The 14,655-nt window shown below is 36.2% G+C and overlaps 1 protein-coding gene across 1 annotated transcript in view; it reads right to left on the bottom strand.

The window, feature by feature from the left end:
• ACTR3 (actin related protein 3) overlaps positions 1–14,655 on the bottom strand; it is a 78,622-nt gene that overhangs the window by 39,503 nt on the left and 24,464 nt on the right. The window contains exon 2 of the mRNA XM_049889193.1: positions 3,266–3,321. Within this exon, the coding sequence (XP_049745150.1) occupies positions 3,266–3,321 (56 nt within the window). The remainder of the gene's footprint in view (positions 1–3,265; positions 3,322–14,655) is intronic.

The following is a 14,655-nucleotide window of genomic DNA, read 5'->3' on the forward strand; positions in this document are numbered from 1 at the left end:
TGGGATAGTAGAGAATAGTGAAAAAAAAAAAAAAGAAGTCCTACATCCAGTCAACTTGATGTTGACTCACCAGACCATAACAACAAGGTAACCTTTTAAATAAGAAAGGATTCAAATGTTCGGGGCACTTACCCGTTGCCACTGAGTCAATACCAACTCCTAAGGACCCTACAGGACAGAGGAAAACTGCCCCCACAGGGTTCCCAAGGAGCAGCTGGTGGTAAACTGCACACCTTTTGGTTAGCAGCTGTAGAATAGCTCTTAACCACTATGCCACCAGGGCTCATAGGCTATTACTGTGCCCACAGTAATAACTTTTTTAAAAATTAATAAATTTTTAAAAATTATGTTAATCTAAATTATCTCCATATTATTCTGTGATAGTTTATTTTAATAATATTCATATTTATCCTTAACAGACTAACCATATAAGATACTATGTTAAGTTGTATACACTTAAGATAAAGAAACTTTTTTGAAATAACATACAAAAATGAAACAGAAATAGCTACATTTATTGTGAAGTTATCAACTGCTAAACACTGCTAAGCATTCTACATACATTATTTCACTGACTGCCCACAACATATTTCAATCATGCCCATTTTTTCAAATTTAGCACCTATGTTAAAATCCCACTTTTAGTCAAAAAAATTGTTTTACATAAATTTTTTTTTTTATATCCAACACCTAATGTTATTTCCTTAAGAAAACAGTGCCTAAAAATAAAAATAAGGCTGTTTTAAATTATATTTAGTACCAACTAGACAAAAACCAGTTAACATCAAGTAGATTCCAACCCACAGTGACCCATGTATTTCACAGCAGAACTCTGCTCCAGAGTTTTCATGGCCTGTGGCCTTTTGGAAGCAGATCACCAGGCCTTTCTTCCAGGTGCCTCTGAGAGGGTTCAAACAGCCAACTTTTTGGTTAGTAGCCAAGCAGATTAACCATTTGCACCACCTAGTGACTACTCTCCAACCAGAGAGAGAGAGAGAGAGAGTGTGTGTGTGTGTGTGTTTGTATAACTTTTCTTCAAAAGGCAGTTCTGGAAGAGGTAGAACAGAAAGGAAAATAGTAGCACAGAATATCCAACAGCCACTATTGTATAGCAATCAAATCTCTACACTAGCTAACCAACTATGTAACCAAGAAACCACAATGTATTTTACATTTTAACACCTAACAAACATTTTTTGGAAGGACAGAAAGAATTACTGTACATTTTTTCTCGTTAAACTTAGATGAATTTAGAACAGTAAAGCTATATCATCTTTTAAATCTTAGAAGTGCCTCTACATTCATCAGCAACAGAGCCAACATCTGTCACCAAATTCTCAAAATAGACAAGAAGCTATCAATGCACTGATACATGAATGTGGGGGAAAAAGCAAACCTGTCCTTCACTACAGACAACAAATACGCATAAATGCAGTATAAGAAAAAAGGCAATAATACCACCAAACTAAGACCATCACACGCACATGAATGAGCTATTTCATCAGTATCATCTAAAATCCGTTCTAGGTATCGAAGCATATGATTTAGTTCTAAGTAACAGTCCAAGTTCTTATATAATCAATTCCTAAAAAAGCATGACAAAAAACCAGAAGTGCAGGTAAAATAGTTTTGTTTCCAAAGAGTAAAAAATACGTAAAATCTCTAAATACACTTCCCCTTTTCCATGAAATTTCAACAGTATATTTCTAACATCTCACACAATTTAATTTTGTTCTTCCTACACAGAAAACAAAAACAGTTGACCTGCTCATGTCCAATGAGTACCCAATGCAGTTTTTGGCATGTCTAATAATTTCTACCTTATCCTCAACTTCATGATTTTAAGACCTAAAGCTTCTTTCACTACTCTCTGCATCTTCCTTTTTCCACTTTCTTATTTTCATAAATGAAGAATACTTAATTATATTCAAATAGCTACAAGCAAGGTTATCTCAACTGCATAACACAGGTTGTTAATGAGTCTTCCTCTAATCCTGATGCCCCGTTCTTCTTCGTACAGTCCAGCTCCTCAGGTTATTTGCTCAGCATACAGACTGAACAGGTATGTCAAAAGGATACAACCCTGACGCGTACCTTTCTTGACTTTAAACCACACAGTATCCCCTGGTTCTGTCAGACTGACTGCTACTTGATCTAGGTACAGTTTCCTCACGAGCACAGTTAAGCGTTCTGGAACTCCCATTCTTTGCAATGTTTTCCATAATTTGTTATGATCCACACAGTCAAATGCCTTTGCACAAAACACAGGTAAACATCATTCTAGTATTCTCTGCTTTCAGCCAAGATCCATCCATCTGACATCACCAATGATATTCCTCATTCCACGGCCTCTTCTGAATCCAGCTTGAAAGTCTGGCAACTTCCTGTCAATGTACTGCTGCAGCTGCTTTTGAATGATCTTCAGAAAAATTTTACTTGCGTGTGATATTAGTGATTTTGTTCGATAATTTCCGTATTCAGTTCGATCACCTTTCTTGGGAACAGGCATAAATACAGACCTCTTCCAGTCAGTTGGCCAGGTAGCTGTCTTCCCAGTTTCCTGGCATAGATTACTTCACCACTTCCAGCTCTGCATCCGTTTGCTGAAACATCTCAATTGGTATTCCACTGATTCCTGGTGGCTTGTTTTTCGCCAATGTCTTCAGTGCAGCTTGGGGTTTCTTCCTTTAGTACCATCGGCTCCTGATCATTCGCTACCTCCTGAAATGGCTGAACGTCGACCAATTCTCTTTGATAAGGTAATTCTGTGCGTTCCTTCCACCTTCTTTTCATGCAAGGAATATGGGATATCAGAGAATGGCTGAGGTCAACACCTCTAAAGGTGAGATGCCATCCTTATTTTAAAACATGGACATTCACCAGGGATGTCAACAAGTACTTGCTCTGCAAGCAATAACTATGTCCACAAACCAAAGGATAGTCTTTGCAGGTATGTGAAAGGGGACAGACTACTTAAGTTAGTTACAGCCATACACTGTCAAAAGCAATATCCTCAAAGCATAAAATTGTTTTTTTTTAATTATCAGCTCACTCCTTTTTTCTTCAAGAAGAGATAATTGGGAGATTTGTTAAACAGAGAGCTGAGACGAATGATCAGGGGTTTGGGAATGGGGCCACAATTAGAATTTTGCAAACTATGTTTTTAAAGGACTTAATCTTACAGTGTCAGAACTGATCACCTTTCTTAACTATTAAGAAAAAGATCTTTCAATCAGCTCATTTTTGGTTTAAAAAAAATACTTACAGGAAGGGATGATGAACTGTGGTTCTGTATTTCCAGCATATCCTAGTTTTGTGTACCTGCAAAACAAAATCAAAAAAATTAAAGATTTTAATTTTACTAACATCTTGGCAATTATGAATTTAACTTCTAGACTTCCATTCTTAGACTGCTATGAAGAGAGATTCTGTTGTAATACACAAAATTCTAGAGTTTCAGCATATTTAAACATCTCCACTTTCAAAATTATCTTAAAATTATAAATGCTTTTTTTTTTTTTTTTTATAGCTTTCAACCCAGAAATTCCACTTTAAGAAACTGATCCTACAGGGACAGTGATACATATACATAATGACATATATACAATGTCACTGGCCACAATCTTGATTATAACAGTAAAAGAATGGAAATACCGAAATGTCCACTAAAAGATAAATTAAAAATTAGTTCAATAAACTATGGTAAATTCATGCTATGGAATAGTACGCAGCTATAAAAAGACTGGTGTACTGATATGCAACAATATAATGCATTGTTAATCGAACAAGGCAAGATATAAAAGTATAAAAGGGGTAAGAACATAAAATATATCTGGTTATATGTACAGGCACAAGGTATCTCTGGAAGGGTAAACAAGAAATAGGCCATCTGGATTGCCTCCAAGGAAGGGGACTAGGTGGGTGACGGACAAGGATGAAGAGAAAATTTTTTATGGCACATCATTTCATACCCTTTGAAAGCTTTACTAATTCAAAAGTAAATAATTTTTTAATGTTCTTCCAAGTGGATTTCAGGCTACAGTCCTTAAAATAACAGAAGAATAACGATAATGACAATGATCACAAATGCTAAAACCTGCAATTTTACACACCGCATGTTGGGGGTACGTAGAAGATAGGTGGACATTTTTTGGCTACAGGGGAAAAGCTATTAAATATAAGCAGGCTTTAAAGAGAAAGTAACAATATTTTATATTATTCCATATTCAGATCCAATGCTAAAAACTAGGAAGGTAAATTGCTGGGATAGTCTTGGATTCTAATAACATCTGCAGGAATTTTTTTCTACTTAAAAGGAAAGTAAAAATCTCTCTTTTGTGTATGTTTTAGCCCTAAAACTAACTAAATTCAAGAACTGAACATGCCAAAGAGTTCAAATCACAAAAATAAGGGGAAAACATAAACAGTTCAAAATGTGATACTGCTATACTGATGGAATCCCTTCAATGTCTCCACCACCCATGTTTTAAGAAAGAAAAAAAAAGGCTTTTGTAAAGGTACACAAAAGCCCTTAAAAAGAAAAAAAAAGGCCTTTAATATTTGGCCCCTGACAAAACTCCCTCTGCCAGCTGCCTTACCACATCAGACTCTCTAACCATAAAAACTCATTTCATTTCATGCTGCTAAGCCACTGTTAAGACATTCCTACTATGCGAGATGCTCACCTTCCACCCCTGAATGCAACTGTGAAACTCTTACCCGCCTTCAAAATTCAGGTTAAGTATCACTACTTCTGTATGAAAACATTCACAACTTCCCCAGATAGTTGACTATTCTTGCCTTTATAAGTACAAGTATTAAATAATAATAATTCCTAATCCTTAATTCCATCATGTGTTTAAAAAAAAAAAAAAAAAGCTCAAGATTGTTCAGATTATTAAATAAGATAACAAGTAAAGCATTTAGCACAATACCGGTACATACTACACACTCAGTAAATATAAACTCCAATTACTCTTCATATTCATCCTCTCCAAATTTTCCATTCCTCCTATAACCAGATAAAGGCCATGCAGATAACTAAACGTTGAAACTTTAAAATGCTTTTAGTTATAAGATACAAATTATCCCAACATATAAACTAATCCTTGGTAGAAGACTCTCAGATTGTAGCTTGTATCTGATAAATTTTTATCACATTTCCACTGCCAAATATCTTTCTATTCTTCCAACCCAGAGTCGCTTGTAAATGTAAAGCCTTCAAGTGCGGGGGTGGGAGGGGGGGAGATCCAGTAGCATGTAGAGGCCAGCATGCTGCAACAGCTCACCCTCCTCTGAAGACATGAAAACTAGAACTAATTATAATTATTCAAATGCATAAAATCACCATCAAGAAGCAAGAATGATCTGGTCCCACTGAACTCACTGAAATTAACTGTAACCTAGCTGAAATAAGACAGTTTAGCATCAGTTTAAAACAGTAACCAAGAAAATACAGGATGAGAGGAATTGGGACCTACAGTATACTTCACTCCCCAGTAGACAAATGCAACTAACTGTATATACCATGCCAAAATAAAGACTAGTTTAAAACGAGACAGTCTAAAACTGAACCACAATACCCTACTTTCTGGTCAGCACTTAGTGGAATGATTAATACCAAATTATTCCTTTGTATGATCCTTCATATTAATCCCTTCATTTTTATTCCCACTTGTCACCACAGAGGTTCAAGGAGTCATGCCCAACAATACCTTGGTTCTAATCATTTGCCACCTCTAAGGCCCCTACAAAAGATAATAAACCCCCTAAAAGCACTTCCTAACTCAAAAACCTTCAAATGATGTTCTATTACCCACAAGATTAAGTATAAATTAAGCCTAATTTTAAGTATCTCCGATCATTTGCTTCATGAATCCAGCTTAAGGCACATCTCCCCTTCACATATTATCAGTGCTTACACTACACCACTTCAGAAAAGCTCACAATTTAGGACTCCTCCGTGAAGTTTTTCCTAATCGTTTTAACTATCAGTCGTCATTACCTTCAAAAAACTATCTGAACCACTCACCGAAAATGTATACAAGCCTATATTGTTATTTTCACATGTGTAAATGCCATCTCCCTGATATACTAGTAAAACAGTTAAAGGAGAGATCCTTTTACAATAGGAAATATCTTAAGAAGCCTGCATTTAACCAGCTCCTTAATGACTCAGACTGATCAACACTCCATTCTTGGCCAAAATCAAACTCCCTAGATTGAGCATATTCAGCACTATTACTTTCAAAGTGAATACCAAAAGAGGATCTACTGAACTTAATAAAATTGTTTCACACTGTCCATGAATCATCAAAACAAGTAGCCTCTTCCCTGAAATGCAAAAATGGCTCCATAAAGTTTTAGACTATATGGATGTACCATGGAAACCCTGGTGGCATAGTGGTTAAGTGCTGCTAACCAAAGGGTCAGCAGTTCGAATCCGCCAGGCGCTCCTTGGAAACTCTATCGGGCAGTTCTACTCTGTCCTATAGGGTCGCTATGAGTCGGAATCAACTCGACGGCACTGGGTTTGGTTTTTGGTTTGGGTGTACCATAACTTACTTAATTATTTCTACTATCTTTAAAGTGCCATAGCAAAATAATTCTTTAAATTTTGGGAGGACAAGAAATATAATAACTAATATTCTACTGGCTTCAATTTAAAATTTAAATAATATCTCAAAAGAACAAAATTATTTAAAGTCTGATATGGTATAAAAAGTTATACAGACCACTAAATGATGGTATTTGATAATTACCTTGAGAATAATATTTTTAAGAAGCACGAGGAGAAATGTCCCAGTTCACTTAACTTTAAAAGTTGCTTAGACTCTAAAAACAAATTTCATTCCTGGCTCAAAGAAAAATGTTTGTGGTACAGACTACATTCCAGAAAATACAGAAAGTTGTATCCTGAAATCTGCAGAGACCTGCTGAGTTAGACTCAACTGTCCCAAAGTCACACTTTCTCCAGCAGAGAGGAAAAAAGTGCTAGATAACAAAAATGAGAATTTCGCTATTTAAAAACACTCTTTATACTACCAGTAAGCTTTAAAAATGTAGAGTTCTGCTAACATTAAAAAAAAAAAAAAACACAAGAAGCAAGGTTCAGAGATTAAGCATATAGGAAGTACATCACAAGAATAAAAAAATCAGAACAGGACTATAAACATCTCAGCCTTAAATGCTCTTGATAGTCACCACAGAGAAGAAACCTGGTACAGATGGCAGAAGAGTCTCTATCACTCTCACTCTGACTAAAACAAACTCCTTTCTCAGTTATTCAGAATTTGATAATCTGAACTCTTTAAATTGTAATTTAAATATGTGATCACTATTTAAACTAAAAGGTCTTTTTTCATTGACATAAAAAAGCTGAAATTTTCTGTAATAATATAATTTCAAATCAATCAAGCTTTTTTCATGTCAAATACTTCTCTAAGCATATGTGCTTGTTGCTCTCCTAGTCATAAAAATGTTTAGAATTAAAACTAATATTGACCAAACATCACAGCGAACCATTTTTAACCTTACTTTTTCTAAAGTGATTTTTTTATTTGTATCCATAAATCCTGTTAACATACTTTATTTTCCTACAACCTTTAAAATTTTCCATAAAGTTCCTTCTGGTACTCAAAAAAAAATGATTTATATAAGCAATTTATGAAGGCAGTATCTATCAGATTATACAACAAAAAAGCATTCCCCTTTGTGTGCACACACACACACATAGCCTTGCTAAATAACCTTTAGCAAAAACTCTGCCTTTGGACAACCAATAAACACTTTGATCTCATTTCTTTCCATTAAGTTTTTGAGATGGGATTAGATGGCTTGCATTTTTTCTAAATTTACCATTCAGATACATCATTTAGTGTAGAATTCAGCCTTGGGACAAATTCTCATATTTGTAAGTTTCTCTGTGAAATAAATCTAGAATCTTGACTCTAGAAACAAGAACGAATTCTTTATATAAAGCCTTTCAAGGTTCTATCACCATCACTACAGAAACGTTAACACCTTGTGTTTCCAAAATATCTTATTTAAGTATTCATTTACCATTTTGAATTTTTTTCAATTCCAGTAGTCTGTGTTGGTGGTGGTTGCCATCGAGTAGATTCCAATTCAGTGAGACCCCACGTGTGCAGAGTAGAACTGCTCCATAGAGCTTTCAATGCTGTGACCTTTTGGAAGCAGATGGCCAGGACTTGGTACATCTTTGCAAAGCAATTAATGTTCTTGTAACCATTTTTCTTTGGGGATTCTAATTAGTGCTAGCAAGTGAGCTCAGTTACTAACATCCACAGATTCAATCCACAGTAAAAAAAATTTTGACATTTTAATGACATTCTAGATTGTTATCTTGATGTCATTTGATATCCACTGATAACAACATCCAAAACCAGCCCCTTTTCTATTTATTTTGCTTTACTGGGCTCAAAGAAAATGCAGACTGATAAAAATAAGTGATTCTGCAGCCATGAAAGTATTTTTGACTTTAGCTATTACTCATCCAACCTTATAACTATCTTCAAGAGTTCAATCTCAAACTGAGATAGCACTTGCAAACACCTCAGTTAAATAATTTTCTGCTTAAAATAGGTGTTTTATATAAAAGTGATTAGATTAGCACCACTGCTTCATTTGATCATTTCTGCAAGGAAATAACATATTTAGGCTACAGAAGAGAAGAACTGGTAAAATACACTATCTAAATTTGAGATATTCATCAATACACTACCTAACTAAAGACACTTTTATTTTAATGTTTCTTTCTTGTGAACCTTACTTCTTCTCAGTTTTACTCAAAAGTTGGTACCTGGAAAAAAAATAAAATGGGGTACAAGTCGCACACATTAAAGCAGGATAAATCTAAATGTACGAAGATTAAAAGAGAAAAAAAAATCAAACCGTAACTTTTAAAAAGAAAATCTGGGGTAATTCCTTTATAACCTTCCAGTGGGGTAGGTTTTCTAACTATAACTTAAAATCCACACACTATATAGAAAGGTTGATATTTCAACTGTGAAAATTAAAAGCTTCTTTACAAAAATACACCAAAAGTAGTCAAAAGAAAATTCATCAACAGAGAAAAATTATTTGTACTCAGAGACAAAGTTAATCTTAATATACAAAGGATACCCAGAAGTTGACAAGAAGGGAAGAAGGGAGGGAGAGAGGGAAAGAGGAAAGGAAGAAAAAAAGGCAAAGAACAGTAACCATCCACAGAAAAACAGAAATGGCGATTAAATGAAAAGATACTCAAGTCCATGGAATAAAATAAAAGCAAACTAAACGGACAGAGAGGAACTTTCATACATTCCTAGATGGAGTCCAAAATAATACGGCCACTTTAGAAACAGTTCAATGTTCACTTAACAGATGACCCAGCAATTCTACTCTCAGATATTTACTCAAGAGAAGTAAAAACATATGTCCACACAAAGATGGGTACACATATGTTCACAATAGCATTATTCATAATGTCCAAAAACTGGAAACAAATGTCCATCAACAGTAGATTAACAAGTGTGGTATATTCGTACAAAGTAAAAATAGTCCACACAGATGAACTACGAAAACGTAACCCACTCTCAAGGGAAAAGGCAATTCCAAGAAGACCTAAGTACTGGAATTACTAGATGAAGACTTGAAATCAATGTAATTCACCATATTAACAGAATGAATGAGTAAAATCACTTCTCTGCTTTTTAAAACACCTTAATGACTGTCCACTGGTTTGATGATAAAGACTACTCCCCAACATGCTGCAAAATACTGTATTATGACCTACCTTCCCAGACTTATCTAAATATCCACTTTAACCTACATAACCCTCTACCCCAACAATCAACCTGTCATAGCTAAACTAGAAAACATTTATAAAAGCCTTGCTAATTATAGTTATGAAGAGAAAACACAGTAAATCCTAGAATTTACCTATCTTTTCATTTTTGTGCTGTTTTGTTTTACTCTAATACTTGATATCTTACCTACAGGCCCTACAAAAATCTACCATTTTAATCACTCTTTCTGGATTCAGTTGATTTTCATTGTTATGATTCCCTGGCAGCATGAGGGGAGTCCTAAGGAATTCCAAACTGCTATTGCTTAATAAATTGTGTGGTATATTTTCAATATTGCTTTAGTTACATTTTACGTTGCCTTGAAATATTTAAAAAAAAAAAGAAACAACTATGACCCCTAATCTTTTCTTTAATGTCAGCTATGAACAGGTAACTTGGGGGCGGTGGTGATTCAATGCCAGAATTCTCACCTTCCATGGGACAGACGCGGGTTCACTTCCCAGCCAATGCCCCTCATGCACAGCCACCACCTGCCTGTCAGTGGTGACTAGCATGTTGCTATGGATGCTGAACAGGTTTCACCAGAGCTTCTAGACTCAGACAGACTAGGAAGAAAGGCCTGGTTATCTACTTCTGAAAATCAGCCAATAAAAACTGTATGGATCTTAACAGTCTGACACACAACCAATCATGCAAATGGCACAGGACCCGGCAGCCCCACTGTTTATGAGGTCAGCATGAATCAGGGACCAAGTGGTCAACAGTTAACAACACACAGGTAGTCCCTGACTCATGACAGGTTCTGCTGCAACAACTCTGTTGTAAGTCAGTTCTGACGTAAGTAAAATACCTCATTTTTTGCAAGTTTTCATTATTAAAAAAAAACAAAACCACTGCCGTGGAGTCGGTTCCGACTCATACCGACCCTATCGGACAGAGTAGAACTGCCTCACTGGGTTTCCAAGGAGCGGCTGGTAGATTCAAACTGCTGACCTTTCAGTTAGCAGCTGAACGCTTAACCACTGTGCCACCAGTACTTTATAAATCCGATCTTCATCTTTTTGAGTTGGAAACATTACATATAAACTTACAGGTAAATTTTTTATACAAGCATATATAAGAAATACACAAATCATAAAAATCTACTCCAGTGATGCAAAAAAGTTAGACCACACTGGCATTTTGTCAGCTGCAGCAATACTTCCATCTGTGGAAGGTTCTGGATCATATCGATTATCTCTGAGAATGGGGATGGCACTTCTGGTACGAAAATTAGTGAGAGTTGTCCGAATGGTCCTTTTCTTTTTTTTTTTTTCTTCATACATTTCACAATAACATCTCAGTGATTATCAAATATGCCTACCGACTTTAGCAAAACGATCAGCATTTGGGTCCTCATTTTCAAGCAACTGATGCCCCCGATTTAGTTTAGAAAAAAAAACCTCAGCTAATCCCTTCACTGTACATTTTTTTAACAACTCCTCTCCTTCCTCTTCCTCCTCATTTCTTTCTTCTTCAGCATTTCTTTCCTCTTCAAAATGCATTTCATCCTGATCTGTCAATTCCACTTCTTCGTAATCTATGACCTAGCTGTTCCACTTTGGTGATACCAAGTTCTAAATTCAGTGTTCTCGTCATATGAATGAGTTTTCCACCAATCTCTTCCATCATATTATCCTGATCAAATACGTTGAGTGCGTTCACATAACTCGGCAGTTTTGTCCATATCCCCTGCATGCATTTTCCCATAACTTCCTCCCAGGAAGATGCAATATTCCAGATACACTGAAGAATACTAAACTTTTTCCAGAAATCACATGAAGTTACCATAGCTCCACCTGTTGCAGCTACTGCCTGAACAAGTTGAGTCTGTAGGTAGTATGCCTTGAAGGTGGTGAATGTACCTTGCTCCACAGGCTGAATCACGGCTGTCGAATTGGGAGGTGGATAAGCCACTTTCAAATCTTGATTTAGGTCACCTACATGAGGAGGATGTCTTGGGGCATTATCAAGAAGCAGTACAATCTTGAAAGAAACTCATTTTTTCAAGGCAATAGGCGTGAACTTCTGGGCTGAAACAACTTAAAAATCAATCTTCGAATAACACAATTGTCATCCAGACCTGGAAGTTACTCCTGTTCTGGGCTGGCAGCTTATTTTTGTCAATGTTTTTGAATGCTTGGGGGTTTTCAGATGGTAAACAAGAAAAGGTTTTAATTTAAATCCAGAAGCCAAAAATTAAAAATTTTTGTTTATCTAGACTTTACAAAAAAAGTGAGAAGACATGCTAGCACAACTGGGAGAATATCTGCAGAAACCATATATCCAAAAAGAATCTAGTAACTAAAATGTATATAAAACTTTGACAACTTAACAAAAAGGCAAATAACTCAATCATAAAATGGGCAAAGGACTTCAGTAGACATTTCACCAAAGAGGACGTTCGAATGGTCACCAAACACACGAAAAGATGCTCAGCATCTTCAGCCAGTAGAGAAGCAAATCCAATCACGAGATGCCATTTCACTCCCACTAAAATGAGTAAGATTAAAAAAAAATAGAAAATAACAAATGTTGGCTAAGATGTGGGGAAACTGGAACCCTTACCCATTGATGGTAGGAATGCAAAATGGTACAGCCATTATGGAAAACAACATTGCAGTTTCTCAAAAAACTGTAACTAGACCTACCATAAAAAAAATTGATGGTAGGAATGCAAAATGGTACAGCCATTATGGAAAACAACATTGCAGTTTCTCAAAAAACTGTAACTAGACCTACCATATGACCCAGCAATTCCACTCCTAGGTATGTACCCAAAAGACTTGAAAGCAGAGACTCAAACAGAGACTTGTACACCAATATTCCCTATAGTACTATTCACAATAGCCAAAAGGTGAAAACAATCTAACTGTCCATCAACAGATGAAGAGATAAACAAGATGTGATACATACATACAATGGAATACTGCTCAGCCAGTAGGAGAAAGAAAGTCTTGATACTTGCTACAACATGGATGGATCTGACAGATATTATGCTGAGTGAAGTAAGTCAATCACAAAACGACAAATATTGGTTGACTTCACTTAAATTAAAAAAACAAGAAAAGGCAAATGTATAGAGAGCAAAGTTTATTAGTGGCTACCAGGGGCAGGAGGGAAGAGAAAGGGGGTAATGGAGATGGAAAAATCATACTGACTAAGGGTAGGGTTGCACAGCCAATTAGTTTTAAATGCTACTGGTGAGTTGTATGCCTGTAAAAAGATAAACTGGCAAAAGTCGTGCCATAAACGTATTTACAACAACAACAAAAATAAAGAGTAGCTGCTGAGGCTGCTTATGTACAAACAAAACTTCATGGGATTTCGTTTCTTGGAGGTTTAGGGTCATGGTTACATGGGATATTCCAGTTAACTGACCTAATAACATGTTTTAGTCCTTCTGTTCTACCTATCCCCCAGGTTGATGCATTGTGCCTGGGTTCTTATAAGCTTGCAAGCAGCCATCCAAGGCACAATTGGTCTCCGTTCGCCTGTAGCAACAAAGGAAGAAAGAGAGTCAGGAATAGGAGGAGGAAATGGAATGTGTGGCTAATTGCCTCCATAAACAACTGTCTCCTCTATCATGAGACCAGAAGAACTGGATGGTGCTTGGCTACCATTACTGAACATTTTGATCAAAGATTCTTACAACAATCCTGATTAACAGGGGGGAAAAGCAGAATGGAATGTCAAATTCTCAATGACTCCAGGCTTCCTGGGGCCTTGAAGGTTGGATGAACCCCTTAAACTACTGTCCTGAGATAAACTTTAAACCAAAACTATCCCCTTAAGTCTTCTTAAAACCAAAGAATAGTTTAGCTTAAGTAGTAAAAATGTCTACCTTGAGCATTATGCTCTTTTAAGAGCTATCTATATGGGATCAAACTGACAACAGCAACTTGAAAGATTATACAGGAACCTTATGGGGCAGTGAATTTACTTTAATGGGGGTACAACTCAGAAACAGAGGGTAAGACTGGTTGTACAACTCAAACCATGTAATCAACGTCACAAATTGGTACACGCAGAAACTGCGGAATCGGTTTATGTTTTGCTGTGTATATTCTCAAAGCCAAAAAAAATTTTTTTTTTTTTAAATAAATCCAGCATTTCTCTAAGCAGCAGCATGATTCTATCTTCAAAAGCCTTGAAACCAGGCAACAACTTTGCCTCTTTGTGAATACAGGTCCATTCTGGCATCCTCCTATAAGAGAAGCCTGATTCTTCCACACTAAAAATCTGCTCTGATAGATACTCTTCATCTTGTATTATCTTGTCCAGCTCATCACTGAATTTTCTGCCAGCTTCAACATCAGTACTTCTTCAGTTATACTCACTTTATGTAAGCCAAACCCGCCTCTCGAGCTGTGAAACCGGCCTTTGCTGGCACTGAGGTACTTGCGGTCGTCTTTTCCTTGCTGTTACTTCAGCTTTTCACAAAGGCTATGCTTCTGTTTGTATTATCAGTAAACTCACAGGAATCTCCTTCTGGATACGGTCTTCTATACAAATAATCAACAGCTTCTCCATCTCATGGATAGGCCCTTGCCTCTTCTTTGTTAAAAATTATTGATTTTATGCCAATCGCTCCTTTAACTGCCTCCAAAATCCTATTGTTATCCTTAATGATTGTTGAAATGGTCAAATGAGACAGTTCTTCCTCACATGCTATTTCGCCAGAGTTTCTTTCCATCGACGGCACTGGGTGTTTCATAGGCCTTAATGATCTTCATATCTTTATATAGATGTCTAGAGCCTTCCTAACCTTCTTTTTGGATTAGAACTGTTAGCGGCATGACTTCTT

This window comes from Elephas maximus, chromosome 6 (genome assembly GCF_024166365.1).
Source record: "Elephas maximus indicus isolate mEleMax1 chromosome 6, mEleMax1 primary haplotype, whole genome shotgun sequence".
NCBI lineage: Eukaryota > Metazoa > Chordata > Mammalia > Proboscidea > Elephantidae > Elephas > Elephas maximus.